This window comes from Ammodytes marinus (genome assembly GCF_949987685.1).
Source record: "Ammodytes marinus genome assembly, chromosome: 21".
Lineage (NCBI taxonomy): Eukaryota > Metazoa > Chordata > Actinopteri > Uranoscopiformes > Ammodytidae > Ammodytes > Ammodytes marinus.
The window spans coordinates 9,933,340-9,956,737 of record NC_137225.1 but is presented as its reverse complement, the minus strand read 5'-3'; the positions used below and the strand labels follow the sequence as shown (position 1 = coordinate 9,956,737).

The window sequence follows — 23,398 nt, the reverse complement described above, 5'->3', positions numbered from 1 at the left end:
CAGGAGGCTCGCTTATTTTTTTTCTGAGAGCAGCGCGTCTCTCTCGCGTCTCTGTGCTTTACCTGATAGAGAAATACTCTGCTGACAGTCATACCAGCAGCATTCACTCTAGTTACACGTTTACCCGGTGTGTTTATTTCAAAATAAAACATCCCTCAGTCCATCGTATACGCGAATAATCCCTTTATTTCACGATTTAATTGTGCAATCAAAATCCGAGGGATTTAAAACCTAATTTTCAATTAGTTCTGGCATTTCATTTTTGGATAAATGACACATATAGAGATCCAATATAGTGAAGAAATAAAAAAGATCATGATGAGCGCAACAGTTTTCCGTTGCTCTATCTGTGTCTACGGCCTTCTTCTTCCCCGACCACACCCCCCTCTCTCTCTCCCGTATAAATCAGTAAAGTGATTTTTGAAATACTCTGCTGAGAGTCATAGTGACTTCATACTGGCAGCTTTCGCTGTAGTTTCACCATTTCCTGGTTTGTCCCCTTCAAAATAAAACTTCCAACAAGCGAAAATATGGCAAAAAAAAAAGAAAAAAAATGGCAATGGGACGCACGGATTACTGTCCAGACTCAATATAAATCATATGCATCATAGATGACATGAAAGAACTTCATTTTTAATGGGAATTATCTATGAAAACTCTATGTAGAAAGATAGGGCTTTTAGAAGCAGCGCTGCAGCAGCAGCTGCTGAGACGTTGCATGTGTGTCCGAGAAAAGTCCGAGAGAGGCAGCAGTAAGGTAACGCGACGCGCTCCAGAGGTAGACGCAGGATGTGTGTGGGGCGCGTAAGCTTGTTCAATTGTAGCTATCAGCAATGCTTTTGGTCACACACTCAGCATGTTGAAGTTTCTCCTCAACATGCTGTTTTGAGTTATGCCCTTATGCCATACTCATACTCATGCATACATGTACAGTATGTAGTGTCTAATTCTCCATTTCTCTCTGACAGTTTGAACCTGTCATTTCTTTGCGCTCACTCTCAAATGCACACCTGTGCACAGATTCATACACAGTCTTTGTAAAGCAGAGTGTATCAGTCAACGACAGGGTGTTCTGCTTCACGCTGCTCTGAGCAGAGCAGCTCTGGTTGAGAGTTCACTGAATCAAGCAGGTAGAACTGATCTGGCCTGGCACCAAGAGGGCAGGTTAAACAGATAAGCATATTGCCACTTCACACCTCTTTTATTTGGTCTTCATACCAATGTAGCTGCTGACCTTGTTGAGCAGTGTACTTTAAAGCAAACTTTTTAATTTTATTTCTGGTCAACCCATTTTGATAAATATGCCTTTGCATTGGCCTTGGCTCTCATTAGTTAAATCTAGTCTCGTTCTCCCTCTTTTGATTTATAATTACCTTTCCTCTAATGTCCATCCTACCTATTGTCTGTTTGTCTCTATTTCTTCTTATCTCTCTCTAACTCCCTCATATAAAACTACATATCATCTGCGCCCTCGGCCCAATGTCCCATTAAAAAATGCATCAAAAAACACCAGAGGACTCCACCCAGGGGGGCCTTCCTGTCACCACAGACCTCCCATAAACCATCCCAAGGCTCCATGGATTATCAATGGCACAGAAAATCAGTCATCCTGGGCACCCCTTTAATTACAGAGATAAATAATAGATGCACCTATACAGCAGACCCACAAGGGTTTATTGAGCTGGTATAACTGAATGTTAGACTGAGGAGGGTCCATGGTTACATAATTGGACAAACTGAAAAAAGTGTTGGTCAATGTTTTTTACAACAAACTGACTGCAAGGAGTATAGAGTCAGCTATTAAGACAGTCTGAGGGCTTGGTTTGGTATTTTATGAAAAGTGGCTTTTGACATTTTGAAATGTTTGTTGTGACCAAATGTTGGCTGTAAAATGACATTGATGGTTGTATTAGTTGTTGTATTTGAATGCTGCCAAGTGTGTTTTATAGTCTTAGTCAATGTTAAAAATGTTCTGGTTTTGTTGGTTGTTCTCATGAAGCAAAAATCCACATTCATTTTGGTTTTTGCATTTCAAAGGTTAGTTCAAAATTCACTTGACAGATCATTTATAAATATAGAGGGAAGCAAGAAGGAAAAGGTTTGTGTGTGTGTGTGTGTGTGTGTGTGTGTGTGTGTGTGTGTGTGTGTGTGTGTGTGTGTGTGTGTGTGTGTGTGTGCGTGTGCGTGTGCGTGTGCGTGTGCGTGTGCGTGTGCGTGTGTGTGTGTGTACACACATGTGTTTATGAGTTGTTGCTTCACCCAAAACATCTCATTATGCGCTTGGTCTGTGCTCACATTGGCACAGGGCACCAGATCTGTTGACAAATATTGTTTGGTGAGGGTTCCAAGACATGAAAAATGGACCCCAAAATAAAATAGATTAGCGGCTCAAGCAAAGAGATAGCAAGCCCGGGGGTTGATGTGGGTAGTTGGAGAGTGGTCAGGAAAGGCAGTGGATTGGAGTTTTGAAAAGAAAATAAGCCAGAGTGAAAGTGTTTATAGTGAATAAGCAGCGTGAGAAGAAATTGTGTTATTAAATTAAACATCTTCCAAGAAGGATAGGGGGAATAATAGCTATTTACATCTTATTAGTCACACACTCACACAGAGCAGACATGGAAAAGGGCAGCAAAAGGGGAGGAAATATATGAGAGATGGGTAAAAGTAGATAGAGCATAGAACGTAGAACATAATAACAAGGTACCTTATCCCTAGCTAAAGTGAGTGAGGCTGTGCATATACATCATACACATTTCTAAAGAGAGAAAGAGAGTTGGTGTAACCCTGCTGTTGTAAATGGGACCAACAGCAGGGTTGAGAAATGATATGTCATTTGAAACAAACATGCACAGAGAAAGGCAAAACCTTGATTATCATATACAATAGAATTTTACTCAATGAAAAGAACCAATATTTTGTAATAGCTATTCCTGAGGGGATACTATTTAAATAAGAAATATGATAACCCCTTATTCTCTCTCTAGTAACTGTTAAGAGAAGAGAGAGAGGGTTTGTTTTTACAAACCACATTTCATGTTTAGAAAAAAAAATTGGCACCTTGTCACACAGTTAAATGGTCATTTTAATTCTCACTGGGGTATTGTATGAATTTAAATGGAATGTGCTCCCACTTTGGGGTCTAGATGATGTTTATTCACTCCACTGCCATTAGCTATTTCATGCCACAAGTCTGCGGGAGCCGTGTGCACACAGTATACTGTGTATATAACATTACAAAGTTTAAACTGAATATACAGAGAAATAGGATTTGTAATACAACAAACTATCATGGATGGATTAAAATCACTATATTTGTTTTGGCTATTTTGAATGAAATGTTATAAAGTGTAAGAAAAAAGTGTTTATTTATTCTTTGGAGTAGCAGGATATCTAGTTAAAAGTGAAAAACATTCTGAAAATATTTATTTTTCATTCAATACAAATTGAGGTTGTTTTTTGTTTTTAACCAGGTGTGAATGTTTTACAAGTCAGAGCAATATCCATTGTGAAAAAAAATCAAAGCACTTTGCACTCGGCTGCTTTGTGACTTTGTGATGCTTGTTGGATTGTGATGTGTTCATAAGCTGTGGAAGACTTGAAGATCACCCACTCAACGGAGCAATACAAGATGTGACCAAAATCACTTAATGTGTGTTTATGCAATGCAATACTGCTGTGTAGCTGACATTCAAATTTACTGAGTAACTTCAATGTTAGTTGCCCAACATAATTGCATTGTATTGAAAGAACAGTTCCTTTTAAAACAAATGTTTTTTGCCCATTTTTGAGTATCGCATTAAAAAGGGTGATACACACATTACGTAGTTTTCACGCTCGCTTGAGGATGTTGTTGACATATGCAAAGAAGCATTAATGTGCACAATCGGAGATGGAAATACATTTGCTGATCAAGTTCTGACGTAGCGATAATGGCCGCGTTTCCCAGATTCGTTAAGAGCCTCTTTGGAGCTAAGTACTTCTTTGGAGCGCTCTTAAGAACGCTGTGAAAGGAGAATGCGTTTCCCAGATTCGTTCTAGCGAAAGAAGTTCTTTCACTAAGACGGAAGTGTAAGATGGAGCTGACCCACTCTTACAACCTTCTTAGCGACCAAATCGTCAGTGATCATGCCGCATCAGGGAAATTTATTTCCTCCACTTTTCGAAATAATAAAACAATGCTCAATGCGGACCATTGACGCAATAAACATAGACTAATAGTAGAGAAAAAAAATGTTTTAATGAATTAGATGTTTTCGTTTTCCACACACATGTGAGTTTATGGTACTACTACACATTAAAAAAAAAACATCAACAATCCTGTGGCATTTCACAGATATCAAGGAAACAGATTTAATTGAACTCAGCTGAACCTCATCCAGAGCGGCTCCACCTGCTATAAAGGCGTTGCCAAAGTCCGCGCGTGTGAGAAACCATGGCTGCAATACAACACCTTCTCGCTGCGAACCAACAGCCTCGCCGTGCGCGAAGCCAGACGATTTACATAAATGCATACGTGCGTCGGCACTTCTCCCCACTGGACGTGCTATCAGACCGGGCCGTCCAGGCAAAGTACTGCCCTGTGCGGAGATCCAACGGCTGATCACTCTGGTGTCTCCACACATCCAGAGCAACCCGCTGCAATTTTGCCTTTAGCCCAGAGATGCAGCCCCTGGCTGCGCTGCGTTTTTAGGAACATATCAACCTCTTCTGAGGTCCACCAACCCCAGCCCCTACCTCTTCACCACCAGTCACCAAGCACTGAGCACTAAACCATAAACCCACAACCACCACATCACCCATATCAACTCTCAGGCCTGAAGGCTGAAATAAATAAACAGAACCAGCAGATGTAGGCTACATGTAACGTCCTGCACACTATGATTATTGCTGCAGTGTCCGGGTGCTTTACCTGAAAGTCTGACACTGGAATGCTGTTGAAAGGGCGCACAATACACACACGTCATTAACCTACGCTTAGATAAATTACAAATTGCCCGGGACTTTTTGTTGCTAGATTTGACACCCTCATTTCAATGCAAAATGATCCACACAATACATGGTTGAAAAGAAACCAAAATAGTTTATTGAAACCATATGGGGGAGGGGTTACTCCGCGCTGTCTTTACTGGGCGTCTGCATCACCTGCAACGAAGGGAGATTGATTAGTGAAACCTTCTCACTCTTCCTTTTTGTTTGGTTCTGGAACTCCTGCCACTTCTTCCTCACAGCACGCCAGTCACGCAGGCCACATGGGCTGGAGGGGGACATATTTTCGGCTAAGGCCTGCCTAACACGGTTCTTCACGTGATGTTCTTTTTGCCCCTTGTTCCCCCGAATAAAACTCCCCGGTGCTGCCAGACCTCGTCCACTAAGACGCCCATCTCCTCCTCGGTAAACAACGGTGCCCGCTTGTTTCTTTTGATGCCGCTTTCTTCCACTCTCACATGTGTGTGCCTATATCCACGGGGTATATATGCGCTAATGGGCTTGATTACTACTAATTATACACTTGTTGCCACACACACCCGCACCCACACCCCCCCCACACACACACGATACATGCGTAGCCTAATTCCACCTGTGTGGGGGAGACCACGGGGCGCTGTGTGTGACTTATGCGCTGATAAAGAGGTGGGTGATCGATTCGCCTGGCATCGATTTATTCAGTTTCAGCACCATTGCGGTGGACAGCTCCCACTAAAGAGCTTCTTTCGCTTCATCTTACGCGTTCTCCAAAGAAGGCACTTAAGAAGCCATCTGGGAAACACCCGTATCTTAGCGCTCCTTCTTAGGCGAACCCTTCTTTCGACCCTTCTTTGGTCCCAAAGAACGATCGAATCTGGTAAACGCGGCCAATTTAATTCATGTGATCAGCTTTTTCTGCTCCGCAAATTTGCCCTTGATGCCTCAGCGTGCATATATAATCTCTGCATACTGTATATTAAACATGGTGAATAGCCTTTTTTTTCTTCACTGAAAGGACAATAACCACTAGCTCAATTAAAACCTATTCTTGCAGACCTCTGTCCCTATTTATTTTGTTTCCGGTTTAGAAAATGTACTTATTTCAGTTTTTATTACATTCTTGTTAGAGTATGTTGGCTATGCCGCCATCTTCTGACGAAACTAGTGTAGTTTATCCTCTACAACTCGTTGTAAACAAACCTAATTTGTTTTTTTTTGTGTGTGGGCAAACTTTCAAAGAAATGTTTGCTTCACATTTAAATGGTAACCTGCCACAACAAATGTATTAAATGCATGCCTTTGCTCATAAAACATTTTCACAAATATTCCATCCAGAATTCTTTGCCTTCATACCTTCTTCCTGCAAGGTTGTCTTGCCGTTTTCCTTTTCATTTATTGGCGCATTGCAGCATGACTTGGCGTGTTACCACTTGATGTAGAATAGGGAATAGTGTGAAATCACTGGCAGGATTGTGTACCTCTTCACCCACTCGTACTGAAGAAATAAGAATCCATAGCACTACCAGATGTGAGAAATTTCACAAGGCCTTTTAAAACATTTTTCAATAATAGAAATATACAATTTTTCCCCTGCTTAAGTGTCAATGACTTCTGCATGTCATACAATGAGTCATACATGTGTTTACTTCATAATTTTGGTTGTGGAGTGAAGACAGAGTCAAATGTTACTGTAGGAACCACCATCTGTAATGCCAATTACTGAGGCTTTATGTATACTGCAGAACATCTGTTCATTTGTGTCCTATAGCTCTTTGTGAAGCCCACTTGGGACCTGTTGTCATGCAATTCCAGGTGGACAGGACAACAGGCATATGTAACTAGCTAATTAGCAAATGGCCATTTGACCGTTTTTTAAACTCTTTTTTTGTGACTCCATGAACAAGATGAGCAACTTCAATGCATTTTGAAAACGTTTTGGAATCAGATTTGCATCAATTTGCCAGGTTTGACCACCGTGCATGTAATTTGCCCTGGCTAAATTATACTGATAAGTGTCAAGGTAGCCAAAAAAGACAGGAATTTAATTTAGTGCAGAGGGTTCATAGTTCTCCTGTGTGAAAGTTTTGTAAAGCATGTGTATACAACAAGAACAGGCCAGGAATTAAAATCTTTCTCTAAATGATTAGTTGATAACCTATATTTCCTATCTATGTAAGGTTATTTACTATAGATTAAATATATCTCTTCAGGACCACACAAACAATTAGTGTTAACGAAACGTTGTTTCTTTATATATTATAACATTTTAATACTAAAACATTCATGCTTTTTGCTGTGAACTTTGTTTGACTCACAATATACAACTTGCTCAATTTTCACAAGAGAAGTACTGTGAATGGCCTTGGAAAAAAGGGAGTACAGACTCCCTCACTCTCTGTAACAATTAGTTTAAAGACCACCTCTCGGGGGGCACTTGTGGTGTAGTGGTTGGAGCGTCCCCTAGAGGCTCAGGCCTTGGTCAGTTCTCTGCATGTCCTGCTCTCTTTTCCACTTCAACTCTGTCTCTCCAGGTCTATCTAATAAAGAGATAAACGGCAAAAAAAAAAATAAAAAAAAAAGACCACCTCAAACTACTCCTGATTGACTTTGTCAGAATAAACATAAATCTGGACAAAAAAGAAAAACAGAGGCCCATGCTTCTCCCAGCCACACCAGAGAGCAAAGGTGTGCACATTAGCAAACTTTCAAACTCTTGCAGTTTGGTGAGTCAAGCTGCATCTCTGTGCAACTGTTGGCACTTTTGACAGTTACTGTTGTGGTCACGACTTGAGTCCAGAAAAAGCCCCCCAAGTTCCAAAACGTCAGCATTCTTTGTTGTTGAGAGGAAAGACTTGACAGCACCATACCAACACTCCACAGACAAAGGTTTCACAATCAATGATTAAAGATAGTACAGGTTTGTGTAGCGTTTCTGTCCGCTTGGTCTGCTCTGCAGTATGGCAAACAACACTGAATGTTCTTTACTGGCTGACTGACTTCCTGACCCCATTGTTAAAACATGCATGCAGAAGGCGAGGCATAGGAAGACAGACTAGAAAAATCAACCCAGTGTTTTGTCGTGGTTCTAAAAACTTGGAAACTGTGTCTGTCAGGGATATTTGTTGGAAGACCCAACCAACAACTTGCTAAGGGAGGTTGGACCAGTACCTTTCCCGTGTTAGTAACGTTCTGGATGCCAACATTTAGTTTTGTGTCTGCAATCTGTGACTTTATGCCATCTAATCTGAAGAATAGAATTTCATCCTGTATGTATTTTGCTCTATTTGTGTCCAAGTCCTTTTACCTCCAGAAATGTGGCAGCGATGTTAAACCCTTTGAACAAGCTGGCCAAATGCTGTCTATCCATGGTTCTGGTCTTGAATGGTGGCGGCCGGCTGACACATCTCTTGCTTGATATTTTTCCACATCCGTATTTGCCTTGCTGCAAATGTCACTAAGAAGGCTTCGGACGGCAGCCATTTTGCTTTGCTCTCTCCTCCTGTCTTCTTTCCCTATTCATGTTTTTTCATCATATCAATCTCTCTCTTCCCTAGCCTCCCATACTGCCCCAACCTGATTCTCCTCTCTTATAATACCATATGGCGTAAAACTATCGGTCTCTTGCTGTCGGGGGAATAGGCTGACATTTGCACATGGATATTGTAGTCATTTTGGTTGCCCTAAAGTACCTTAACATACAAAACCCTACTTTGTACTTGAGACATTGGCAAATAGCAGGAGCTACAATCTCACAGTAAAGTCCACCTGAGCAAATGACCATGTGTTATGCATTCATGAATGTGTACGTTTTTTTTCACAATTCAGCTGCTGTTTGTTTTGCACGTATTACTTTGCCCCTCATGTCTTCATTTGTGAAGGCATGCATATGGGTCCTTATTACATTGCTTAATTTAATCAATTTCCTTTTATATTACAGGAATACAGTTTGTGTTCTGCAGCAGGTGGCATTGTGAAATACATATCTCCTTCATAGAAAAAACACAGAGGCTACTCTTTCTCATATAAATGCAATATACCTGGCAAGGGAAACCCTCCACTGCTATTTAATCATCTCAAAGCAATAAATCACTTAGGTATATTACTGTTGTTGGTAAAGGTGCATTACTTAAAGATGCTTGAAAATGGGAAAACAGGCAATTTAAGGTATTTTGTCTGTCATTTTAAGGCTGTAGCATAACCCAAATTCCCTACTCCACTCTTATTAATTTACCAGGGCATCATTGTACAGATAATTCCAGAATTGTAGTTTTCAATTTATGCAGGTATACATACTGTTCATATATTTTCTGAATAGTTATTCATAAATAATTTAAGCTAAAGGCAGTCTTGTCACTATTGAGATTTGTTGTCATAAAATGTACTGCAGAGAATAGTTCTTAATTAAGTAGGAAATATAGACCCCGTAGTTTGCAAATACACAATCCAAATAAAACCAAGAGAATAATTAGCTAGTTTTATTGAAACACTGACCACATATTGAAGACATTCAGCCCATCAGCAGTTTGTTCCGACCTTGATTGTTTCATCTGATAGACTCAAGGTTACAAACACACCACACTACAGCGTAAAACAGGACATTGCAATGAACTCTTTCTTTACGTTGTTACACAGCCCATTACAGTATTAAAGCATTGAATGGCTGAGGTTATGAAGCAATTCAATTACAGGGAGAGAAAATGACTGAGATCCTAATCTCGTTTTTGAGAAATGTGAAAATTTGAATGACAATGGGCTATTGTACATCAAAGACCAATGCTGAAATTCAACTTCCATACAGCTGTATATATGCACACCTCAGACTTAGTCATTAAGTTTTTGATAGAAAAATTAACATTTAATGAACAATGCATTTGAACTTAGCCAGATAAATCCTAACAGGCTTAAACTCTATTTATATTCATGTTTCATCATGATGCAACATTATTGTAAGTCTTTATGCTATTGGTCCACACATGAATCCACGGAGCATGCTTAAGATTTACCTGGGAAAAAGATGGACCTGTGGTTTAATGTACAGAGGAGAAGCCCGCAGAGACATCATTTAAATATTGAATATTTAACTGTACGATGCACAAAGCAAGGGATGCAATCGTATGTGTTATCATAGGAAAGTAGAACAGAAGGAGACTGGGGACCCAGTAAAACCAGCATGTAGAAAAAATAAGCCGCACAACCAGAGGTGCAAAGAGAATGAGGTGTTGGCAGCTGAACTGACCTCATTAAACTGTCTAACATCTCTGCAAACTTTTAAGATGAGCTGTTGCCATGGTGCGAAGAGTGTTTAATTAGCATGCGTTGAGTGTATTTAACTCAAATTAGTGCTTAAGAGTGAAGCACCTGTTCCTAAGGAGGGGTTGCCACTATTACAATTACATATGTTAATGCTTAGTTTCAAGAGGTTTATGTGATAATAGTTTGCTATATTAATGTCACTGCTTTCAGAGGATAAACACATTTTCACCCAGACATGTTTTCAGAACCAATCCAGCCAGGCCAGGGGGGTATTTCAGGTATTGTGGGTTTTGAGGCAACTCAGAGTTTATTTGCTCTGAGTTAGTGGAAACTCTGGGTTTTCCGTTTCAGGAAGAAGCTTCAGCGCAATCCAGAGTCAGTTACTGCGGCAACATGCGCCGTGAGTCTAACCTGCTGGATAGGTGGTTTGACCTACTCTGAGTTTGTGTCACTTTACACTGCAGCTCCGACTGAAGAAAGAGTGTCACTGTCACTGCTTTTGATCATTTCCTGATGATTTTACGTTTGATCGATAATTTATCTGACCAGTAGCCTTGTTCTCAGCCCTCGTGTCGTTCATATAGGCGGCCGCCTTACACATCGTGAACAAGCTCTACGTTCAGATTAATAAACCTATTTGTGTTGCATCTCATTCTTTTTTTTTATTAACAGGAGTTTTCTAACATCTGTGCCACTGAACAGATTTCCATCAGGTTGAAATGTAACGCTGCGGCTGCACGCGATCGTTACTGTTCACTTGTGTGTTCCCAAAGTCACAGACGAGCCTCGTTAAATAGCTTAATATGAATATAAATGATATAATAATTTGAACTGAGATCACTTGAGGAAAATAGATTTGGTTATAAATCAATCAGGCTCTACAATGGAAACTGTCACCTAATTTGTCGTTTGATTTGATGTTAATGTCTTTCACTCAAGGAACGACAGTCTGTTTACTGCACAGTATTATAGCTTGCCAACATATTATACAGCAAATATAAAACACTGTCAGCAATGTTGTGCCGCTCCTGCTTAAAACTTTTGCTGCTGCTGTGCTGATATGTGTAACTTTTTAAAATAGACTAGGCCTATTGCTTCTCAAACGGAAGCGTAATGATTCTCTTGATAAAAAAGTGTTGCCCTGATTTTTTCTGAATTGCAGAGGTGATTAGATCAGTTATGAGATAATATCCCCGTTAATTATTCTCCGTACCATAAGCTCAGTTGACTGACCCAACGCTGGTCCGCTGTTCTGAAACCAAAAACCCAGAGTTGCTCATCTCAGAGTTGGTCGACTCTGAGTGCGGGGTTGAACTCAGAGTTTATCAACCCTGCTTCCTGAAACAGCCCTCAGTGATCATGTGCTGTATTATTGTTGTTGTTATTATTTTCAGAAGCATCTACATCTTGTAAGGGAGCGCTAGACCGGTGATTACAGGAATCGTTTTATATGATCCGCCCCTTCAGAGAGTTAACATGGCTCTGAGGAAATAATTCAAATGCAGTATATATTTATTTTCATACCTTCATTCCTTTGTCACCCACTCTTTCCATTAACTCTCCTCTCCCATTCATTGCATCCCTTCATGACGTTGCATGTGTAGCTGGAAAACAGCCTTAAGGAACCTATAGATACACTCATTGGACTGCTGGAGAGGACTATTGTGTGTCTGTGGATCAGAGCAGGAGGATTTTGTATGCATGCAAATGTGTGTGACTGTGTCTTAAGTACCTTTTGTGTGTGTGTTTGGAGGGTAGATGTTCTCATTTTCATCAATTAGGTACAAAAATAATTTCTCAGACACTCGAGCATGAACCAAAGGTTTCTCCCAATTCAATGACCAGCTGCTGCACCAATGAGAGGTGCACCAATGACACAGTTGCAAAAGGAGATGAGCAGTGACACATCACTAAAACGTTTATTGAAGTCAGATGACATCAGCTGACCAAAGTCATTTTGAAAACATTGCATTTGCTTGCATGACATACAAACTGTGCTATTATACAGAAAGAAGCCAGCCTGCTTTCTCCCATATGGCAGCTAATGCAAGGAGCACTTGTAAATAACCCTTTATAAGCCTAATTGTACACACATACTCAATGACAAGTGGGTGACACAATGACACTGCCCAACCCCTCATCCTTGCTTTTTACTATGATGGGGAGACAGCAACCAAATTATGTATAGTGGAATTTGCTGTCAAACCAGGGCAAGGTCAATGTGCCAGATATCTCAATACTTTTAGTGTATCTCAAAACAAGCAGCAATGCAAAATATGCACCTCACTTTCATGCCAGGATGAAGGCTGCAGACCATTTCCCCTTCATATACACACACACACACACACACACACGCGCACACACACACACACACACACACACACACACACACACACACACACACACACACACACACACACACACACACACACACACACACACATTATAAGGATTTAATGATGTTACTTTTTTCTCTATGAGCCCACCCACACAACATAATATGTTTGACAAGCCAACAGCCCAAGAAGGAAACAGCTTTGCTTTTCATCCACATTGTACTGTACACAACAGCACAGACGCAGAAACCATTCTCTTTCCTCTATACTCTCCCTCACACACACACACACACACACACACACACACACACACACACACACACACACACACACACACACACACACACACACACACACACACACACACACACACACACACACACACACACACACACACACACACACACACACACACAGTCGTACACACTTACACATGGGCATGACAGAGAGCTATTGAGTGCCTCTACCTGGCCTGACAGACCATTCACAAGTTCACTGTGTGAAACCTAATGTACTGAAAGAGGGGAGTGTGTTTGTGTTGGTGCTTGTGCGTATGAGTGAGAGAAAGGGCCGAATTGAGAGAGAGAAAGAGAGAGAAAAGCAGCCTCATGACGTTGTGTGTGTGTGTCAGGAATATATTTATGTATTTACTTGTCCTAGATGCATTTTGCTGCCTTTGTGTGTCTCATCACTGCTGTAGTGATTTTTCTTGGATTTCTTTTGAGATTGCTAGGGATTGTGAGTTAGTTTGGCCTGGGCTGCAATATGGTGCAAATAACTATTTTCTAACTATTTTCCTTGGCAACTCCAAATCAATGGGTCCAGAGTTTATCTAGCTAAAAAGATGGAAATGTCTTTGTAGACTCATATCTGCATGGTTACATTCACGGTTATGTGTTATGGAAAGGACCTTCCTATGAGCTACGTAGAGCTGCTATATCATACCAACATTTAACCTTCTAGCATGAAATTGAGGAATTCATATATTTGCAAAGCACCTTTCAACAAGGCAATATAAGGCATAAAAGAAATTAAATGAAAAGACAGAATAAAAAGGCACACTCAAATAGGACTTAAGGATTTAAATGTACAAAAGAAAATATAAGATTAAAATAAAATAAAATATAGCAAAACAAATAAAACTGTTTGATAGAACAATCCCATGCACCTGCAGTGCAGTGCAAGATATGAATAAATAACCCAAAGTGTAAATCAATAAAAGGCAGGTGAAGATAGAAAAAGAGAGGTGGAGAGTTTTAGGGAATTTATTCCAGATAGGTGGTGCATAAAAAACGGAATGCTCTTTTTCCTTGTTTTTGATGGTGGGGACCGTAAACAGACCTGTCTCAGAGGATCCGAGAGGTCTGGACAGTTTATAATGCAGCAGCCGATCAGGAAAATGAGCTGGCAGTAGAATTTTAAAGTCAGTTCCCCCGAGAACTTAAGTGATGAGATCCAAGTCACATGCTCCTTAGTGAGGACTCTCTGAATCACTTCCAGCTGAATCCATGACTATGTTTTAGCTTGGGGTCTTAAACATTAGTGACTGGAGATGAGCAAAGACTTTAAATGTTTTCTTTTTTGGGTGTAGAGACAATCATTTTCAGTTTTAGTACTTCCAATTATTTACACTGTATGTTCAATGCACTTACTAGTTGTGCCTAGTGATATCATAGAATACATCTGTATATCATTTCATTTTAGCAGCAAAAAAGGCAGAATAACGCACATTAGAACCTTGATTCTTAAATTGTGTTGTGTAGAGCCTGATCTGATGGGATGTACCTATTAATTTTATTTTAAACATATGTTTGTTTATTTTCCTCTCTTTTTCTAAATCATTGATGCAGCTGCACCGGGTCACGCCTTGTTTGCTTGTTATAGGGGATGTTTTTCAGTTTCAGTTTACCAGTGAACTCAACAATGTTTCAAAGGCCCCTGTGGTTCAAGTCCGACTGACCTGACTTAGTTCTTGACCCACAAACAGCTTCCTACAGCTGCCAGCTAGGCCCATATTTCCTCTCTTGTGGGCAAATCTCTTTCAGACAATGCAGAAAAGTGAAATCACGTGAAAAATAGTCCATAGACTTCGGATTTTTCAGCTGAGTGCACTTGAAATGATTCAAGGACATCTTACCCAAGAAATTATTTATGCAACATTTAATTAACAACGTTGCAATTTAGAATAGCCAAGGACTACTTCAAACCACTTCATGTACTTGGATAAATGTGAGTTCAGCATTGACGTGTATTCTCAGATTAATGTGAAAAATACTAATGCTATTTTATTTTATCTTCCTTCCTCCCTCTATACTCTTCTCAACTCTATGTCCCATTTTTCATCTCTCCTGCTTTCTCATTTCTCTTCTCCTCTTCTGTCTCTCCCATATCTCTCTCTTCCTGTGTCTTCATATTCTGTCTCTCCCCACAGCCAAATGTGATGAGGCTCTGGCCTCTCCTCTGCCCCACACAGCCTTCACCAGCTCGTCCGTCTTCTCCAATGGATATGCACCCGGATACGCCAAGCTCAACAGGAGAGGAGGTAAGACACACCAGTGCAGAACCTTACACAGAGAAACCTTCAGATGTGCATCCACTCATCACACTCATGACTGTTGTACTGTACATAAAAGGAAGTACGTACACACACATGCTGTAGGCACAGGGATAAAAGATTTAATTCAGGTCCATCTCCCTTCTGTCTGTGTGTCTCCCCCTCAGCTCCAGTCATTATCTCAGTGACTCAGACTGGAGCTCATTTCCACATCAGTTCACAGCAGTGATAGAGATAGGGCCAGACAATTACACCCCTCTGTGTTTATACAATTAATAATTCATACTTCTCCCATCTAATGTAGTCATACTACAGCTGAGGCAACAGACCTCATAGCTGGAGAAGGAAGGCTAAGGTAATCTGGTGTGTTTAATCATACCGAATACCGATAGAATTATTGCAGAGAGAGCACATGATTGTTCCTCCTTCAACAATGACGCCCACTAAGAAGAGGAAAGAAAGGGAAGAGAAGAAGGACAGAGATAAAGACCAAACTGTCAATGACAACAACACTGGATGAGTGTAAACACACAGCATCAGCATTGTTTCCCGGCCCGCACGCTTTATTTTTATCGATTTCTTTTTTAAGGAAGGAGGGAACATGTCATGATTTCAAGCATAGAAATCCAGTTTCTTTGGGATTGATATTGTGCAGAAACGCTACAGTGCACAGAGGTCTAAATAAGTTATTTACTGCAGCATCTTACTATCTTCTTTGAGTGAAATGAAGCTGTTACTAAAGCTGCTTATTTGTATATATATGTATATATTTTAATTTTCACACACCAAGGCAGATTGCTTATTTCTGAGAAATAACTCATATAAACTGACAAATTGACAAACTCTATCAGATGTTGACTTAATGTTAAATGTTCCCATATGGATACACACTGAGAATAAATGTCAAAGTAGCGGGGGGAATGAAGGAAAATTAAAAAAAGTTATGTCTCATCCCCTATGTCTTGGTGTCCTCTAGAGAATGATACTTTGTTTGGATGATGAGGACACCAACCTCATTAGCATACATAATATGACAAGGGTGGAATAAGAAAGACAAAGAAGTTTTGCCGGGAGGGAGGATTAGGTTACTTCCTAAGAGAAAGTTCTCCGCGAGGATTAGCAAGGTTTAATAAATCTCATTTCATCTGCTGTAAAAGAAGAGTCTGCTCCGAATTCTAATAAGCATTGTTCATTTCCTCTCAGATTTTAACAGAGAATATGAAACATGTCAATACAAAACAGACACAGAGACATCGCCGATCACAAATGCACCAGCAATGAATTATGAATATACACATTCAAACTAACAAGAGAAACAAGTACATACAGCATATGTATATAAAGAGGAACACATTTGCAGTCACAGCACACACTCAATGAGACAACAGGTGCCAACAGCCAAACGTGTATTTACAAAAAATAAAATTATTTTACCCATAGATAGTAAATAATATGGATGTATCATCCGTGCTGACCTCAGTTATTCACACGGCATCCAATAATCCTGGTTTATGCGCTTCGCCATCTTGTGAGATTTTTACTCCGCCTCACGTCGGGGGGAGGGAGATACGCCCATCTAGCTGACGTATACCTCCGAGGCAAAGTGAGGGACAACGGGCGGAGAGCTGTCACTCAAGAGATCGCGCCAATACATTTTAACCTCCAAAGGAATAAAAACTAGCCTGCTAGAAAAAAATGCACCCCCTCAGTGGTGTCATGGAGATGTGACCTATACATACAGACTAGAATGGTTTTGTGGACCAGGCTGTAAATAGGTTTAATAAGACTTAATAGACTTAAAAGTTTAATAAGAGGTTGGGGCTTCATTTTACCCCAAATGTGCACATGTATTCATAAAATAACAGCATCAAAAGTATGGAACTGCTTACACTCAACACAGACATATACATTAACAAAAAACAGGATTACAACCTAATGCACACAAAGTCATACCATAACGAGTTGTGCCTCCAAGCAGCTACGTTTAGCAGCCAAATGTGCCGAGTGTGTGCTGATAAGCCAATCTACTCCAATCTCCCAGTGCTATGGAACAGGGCAGGCACAAAATCAATGAGAGAGGAACCCATATTAAGTTTGTATTGTGAGTGCTGACAGCTACTTTTAGGCTATCTTATAGGAATGTGCATGTTCCTTTCGTGTGTATGCGCCTGAAAGAGGGAGAGAAGTTCATGTATAGCCGCACACTGGCTCCAATCATTTGTGCTCCAAGATCATTTAACTGAAAAAATAAGGCAATACTACACACGCCATAAGAACACATCTTACTAGCAGACACATTGAATGGATTACACATTTGTAATTATAGTCAGAGCTCATGCTTTAATGACGAGGCAGTGATATCGATAATTCTTCACATTAGTCCAGTATAATGTATTCATATTTTTTTCAGTATTGGCCTAGTTAGTATAAGCGCTTTTGCTCATCCTGTGAGAACTATGATGCTCTGGTTTTCTTGTCCAAGTTTGTCATCTGGTACAAACACTGCCACAGGGCTCAGGGCCCTCCCTCTCTCTCTCTCTCTCTCTCTCTCTCTCTCTCTCTCTCTCTCTCTCTCTCATCTTTTTACTCTCACCATCCTTCTTAACCTCCCTCTCATCCATTTCTTCTTTTTTTTAAATCCACCTCCTTGCATCCACCTGTTCCCTCTCTTTCTCCATCCTTCTCCCCTTCTTCGTCATCATCCACTCCCCCGCTCAGCCTTTTCTCTCTCTCTTTCTCTCGAGGGATTGACCCTTCCTTACCTCTCACCATCATTCTTCTTCCTCCGCTCTTCCTCAAATGTGCTTTTCTCCAACCACCTCACTGTGTCTCCCTTAGTGCTGGTTCACGTATGAGACCCTGCAAATCTCCAGAGTGTCAGACAGCGGGGGAAGGTGAGCCCACTATCTTGCAGCCGAAAAAAACCCTTTGGTCTATTTGGACACAGAGATAGTTGAGATGACATTCAGTGAAATGTAGAGAAGATACTTTCCTCACATCTCAAACTCCAAAGTTTCCCAACCAGATAGCATCACGAGGTATGAATATAGGCCACAGAATATTTTTAACATTCGGCTTTGTTTGATATCCTGTAATATCATTTGTATCTAATTCATTCTGAGATCAGTGATGTTCTAAAGGGGTACTCCGGCAATTTAGTGCAGATCCTAATGAAACTAATGGATTAAAGTGAGAGCTTAACAGAGCCACAGAGCACATTATACAATTGCTTTCATGGGCTGAGTAATACTTCCTGTGACTAGTGAATTGTGTTAAAACATTATGTAATGGTCCTTATTGGAAAAATATGCCATACTACTTTAATTCACACTAAACTCTAAAAAACTCTTTCTCTGCTTACACAGGGCATTTTGGAGCTTAAAGGTGCAGTGTGTAATATGACATCATCAAGAAAGTTCTAGAATGCAACGCTCCCTGGGAAACCCCACCCCTTTCGAATAATAACATAAGTTACAGTGGCCTTCAAGGACAAGAACAATTCTACATTTTAAACAATGCACCTGATGACATTCCAACCATGACACTCCCAAAATGGCGGAGCCCATGCCTTGGTCCATGGTATGGAGAAGTACAGAGATAAATGAGACCCTTTCTAAGGGGGAAACAAATCATTCAAACATTTTTTTTCAGCTAGTATGCACTAAATTAAACGTACTAATGGATATAATGGATATAATTATTTTCTACCAAGTCTGCTATGAAACAAATCCAAAATTCTACACACTGCAGGTTTAAATACACTGCCATGGTTTGAAAAATGTGCTTTAACTTTCAGGAAGAGTGATGAGCTCTACTTAGGTTTTCAGTAGTCACACAGCAAGCACATCAGCTGTGATATGCAACTCACACAAAGCTGTGTTCATAGCTGCCAGCTGAAGACAGACACCCTGTGGACACAGGTTAAAATAGAAAAGGCTTGGAGCGGGAGAAAGCAAGAGAGAGATGAAGGAATGTGAACAAGTGCAGAGAGTTGGAACAGGAGGAAAGGAATACACAAAGAGGTTGAAAGAAAGGTCATATTGAAGTGACAACAGACTAACGTGGATAAAAGAAACGATAAGCTGAAGTAGGGGTGTGTGATATTCATCATCTATGATAACATCTTAATTGTTATTTTAATGATGTGTCAAATTACAAAATCGAGTAGGCCTACGTCAATCATTTTGAATTTTTTTTTATCAAAACACGGCCGATAAGCCGACGTTATCGGAGGGAGTTTGCAGTGAAGACAGAGAAGGAGATGGACCGACAGAGAGAGATAGGGAGAAAAAGTTTTGTTCTTTACTCACCAACAGAAACAGCTGAAGATCAGTGAGGGACGGTTAAAGTGATAGGTGGTGATCCATCTGTGGTGGAAAATTTCAGCCAGAATTTATTGAAATTTGGCTTCAAATTTTACAGTGGGATCTAAATTCAATCACAATCTAATCTCAGTGCAGGTTCATCATACTGCTACTGCCAGCATGAAAAGTTCACTTGATAATTGTTATTTTGACATAGTCTCTTCACTCATAGAAAGCTACATTTAAAGAAGTGCTTTGGACAAAGCCTAGCACAAAGGAGAACAATAAATACCCTCTGTTTGCGAAAAAAGTGAAAAAGGAATGAGCAAACTGACACAGTCTGTGTGCATGAATATCTGATGTTGCTGTGCCATGCAGACGTGGCCAAGCATGAGATTGGGTCGCTAATCACAAACACGTGGCCACTGATCTTTATATTCAATTTTTCTTTGCTCTCTCGCTCTGTCTTTTCTCTGTGTCTTCCATCACATCCTTGTTCCCCTTTCCTCTCTCCATCTAATTTTCCATCCATAGAATTTATATTTTCTACAATAACATTCTCAATCCCACACTCCATTTTCCTCAGCCTGTCTCCTTTCTTTCTTTCTAGAACCCATCTTATATATTATTTTTCTCACTCTGATATATACTTTTAAAAGTCTTTCCAAAGTTTTAAAAAGTTGCACAGTATCGCTCCTTATTTAAACAAAGGATGTCAGAACTGCAGTACAATGGAGCTCTGACTTGCTTAACCATTACCAACATTTCCCGCTCCCTTTTCATGCATTTCATTTCACTCTCTGTCATCTGGCAAAGTTGTTTGATGTCTCTAGCTGTTGCAGTCATCCATCGATAATGGCCGACCGCTCCTAATTAAATTACTCTGTCTCCATCCGCTCCCTTTGCTCCATGACAGAAAGATGAAGTACTAGCAGAGGGCTAACCAGCTGTTTTCTCTCTGCTCCTTTTAGCGACGTCCCAGCGTCTTAATTAATTAAGATGTTATATTGTATTTTAATGTGGTTTTTCTATGAAAAGCCCCAACTTTGATAAACACACTCTCAAATGCTCTCTCTGGTGCTGGAACAAACAAACATAAAGACACATGCAGAGCCATCATGCGCAGAAACACATTCTGTTATGTTCTTGTGCCCACTCACACAGGCTTCCACACTGACATAAATACAGAGGGGAGATTGTCTCTTGTTTGCTGCTGTGCTTTGCCAATGTCACTTTTTTTGTGTTTAATGTTTGTCACTGATTGCTCATTACTCGTCCAAAATCACGCAAAATCCCAATTACTTACTCTAAAAACTCGGGGCTTACTTTCTGTCAAAACTCTTTGCCTCCACTTTATTATCACTCACATTGTCTGTTCCTTGATTTTTTCCTCTTTTGCTCTATCTTGCTCGTTTGCTTTTTTCTGCACTCTCGTCAGACTCATTTACTACAACCAGTGCTGTAAAAGCCATTAACCCAGTCAGGCAGTTGAATTGAAACACATTTTGTCCTTCCCCTGTCGGGCTGTAAAAGTTAACAACAGCTTTGTCATCATCACACACACATACACAGATGTTCTCATTCTAGTTCTCATTTTAACCTTCTACCACTGGTGAGACTAGTGATGGACAAGCCAGTGACTTGTGCAGCTAGGTGAACTCTGATCATCTTTATCATCGAAAAGACAAAAAAAACACTGGGGACAGAGCCAACTTGACAGCCTGAAAATAAATGAACAGAGCAGAGAAAGGACAGTGGGGAGACCTGCTGAAGCAGTGGAACAATGAGTGTTATAAGAAAATAATCCACCCACATATTTTCAAAAGACAGCCATTTTCGGCAATTGTTCCCAGAAGTTAATTCCTGGTTTGATTTTCTCCCCATAATACCCCCCTGCCTTTCCTTAGGCTGAACATAATTGTGGGTCGTCAATGTTTCTATGCCCCTAACATTCCCAAAAATCACTTTTTATATATTTTACTGTATGTTCATATTTATTGGTTTAATAACTTTCTTTGGCCTCTTTGGCCTCTTTGTTTACAGATACATACAGACTACGTTTATGCCTCTGAAAAACTGCACAATTGATACAAACTGTTGTTTCGTATATGTGTGTGCAATATACAGACAAATGCACTGCTTTTGTGGGAGAATATTTGCTATTTGCAGTCATAGTCAGTAAGAGTCTACTAAAACACATGCGTCTGTCTTTGCTACCACTGCAACAATGGTAGGTTATCCGTGTCATCTCAGATACCAAAACCTTGTTTTGCAAGCTTGGAGAAAAAACCCCAGCCCTGTTTTTCAGCCTCGGCTAGCTCCTTTTATCTCAGAAGGAGACTATGTGAATTCCATTTGGCCAGTACCGAAGTGAATGGAACTGAAAAGATTTGAATTTGATTTTGAATATACTGATTTAAAAAAAATATAACAGCATCAGTTTTGGCATAGGAACTATTTTTAAAATTATTGAAATCTTCAACTTGCTGTTGTTGTTCACTAATAGTCTAAAATTTCAACGAGAAAAAAAAATATAACGAGAAAGCACCACAACCTCACGTGCAGGAAGTTAAACCACTAAATGTTTGGGGTTTTCGGCTGATTGAATACTGAAAAAAATTAATCAGGTTTCAAAAATCTTGCAGGCCTATCAATTAACTGACCTGTCGTTTCAGCACCATCTGAATCGGACAAATTAACCACAATTAATCTGTTTTATCATTCCACTTAATGCCTCCGTGTAGACTCGAAATGTTTAATAAAAAACACACGCAAATTGATGCTTTGAGTGGCTAGTATTAAGAAAGCTGTTTTGCATCAGCAGCACTCTCAAGACTTTTACCAGCCTCAAATGGGAAACATCTGTCCGTGCTGCTCTAGATTTAGCCTGTTTGAATGCTTTATCCTCTTTTGTCTTTCTCTAGACTTGTACTCATTGTCCATCCTTTGTCCTGAGCCTCTACCATAAGATCTTTGTCACTGTGTTACTTGCCGTTCTCCCTTTTATCTCGTGTCTTTACTCTGAAGTGGTTTTCTTTGACCTTCTCTGCTACCCTTTTCCCTCCCCTTTCCTCCTCCTGCTCCTCTTCTCCTCCCCAAACATCTGTGTGTGTGACAGGTGAGAGAACAGTGACATTCCCCTGACGTGCCTCACCTCCCCTTTCTCCTCCCCATCTCTGTTCAGTTCACTCTCACCTTCCTAACCTCCCCCCCCCCCACCCACCCCCCAGTGCCAGCATCCTCCATCCCCACTTCATTCTGTAAACCTCTACCCACTTCTCACGTCTCTCCCTCCAGGCGTTCACCTTTCAATGTGCCTCTGTTCTCTTTTTTAAATATATCACTCACTCCTCACCGCCCTCCTAACCTCTGTCAAGCTTCCCCTCCTCCCCTCTCACTTCTCATCTGTTCTTTTTTCTCTCCCGTCTATGACAGCATTTGTCCATCTCGTTTCTCTCTAGTCCATTTTTCTTTTCCCTGTCCCACATCCTTTTAATCGGGTCCCTTGTTCCTTCCTTGACCTCTCACATCAAGCTCTTTAGCCCACAGCTCTCTTATATCTCATAACTTTTTTAAAGTCTGTCTTTCACCAAATGCTTGCCATCACTCGCACAGTCTTTTGAACCATTTCATCTCTATGAGCTTTTCAATCTATCAGTCTCCCTCTAATTCCCATCTGTTTCTTCTGGTAACCCTGTAACCTAACATGCCTTTTACTTCATCTTTCCCCCTCTGTTCCCTTGCCATCGAACTGTCCTTAACTTCACCCTTTTAAGCCATGCTCCAAACCGTCAAAAGTACTTAACTGAGTATTTTCAGTCATTTCAGCGAGAATATGGTGGGTTGGGCACTGGCAAAGAGAGGCAGAGTTGTTTGTCAAACAAGCTGACCCTATCTAAACAGTGCACCGCACTGGTCAATCAAACAGTGCACATATTTTGTATATTACGTTTTACTGAATGTTTAATGTTGGATTGTAAAGTCGT

The 23,398-nt window shown here is 40.4% G+C and overlaps 1 protein-coding gene across 1 annotated transcript in view; it reads left to right on the top strand.

The window, feature by feature from the left end:
* The window catches only part of cntnap2a (contactin associated protein 2a), a gene marked incomplete at its 5' end in the record, with an annotated part of 288,241 nt that overhangs the window by 101,828 nt on the left and 163,015 nt on the right, over positions 1-23,398 (top strand). The window contains one exon of the mRNA XM_080050610.1: positions 14,986-15,096. Within this exon, the coding sequence (XP_079906736.1) occupies positions 14,986-15,096 (111 nt within the window). The remainder of the gene's footprint in view (positions 1-14,985; positions 15,097-23,398) is intronic.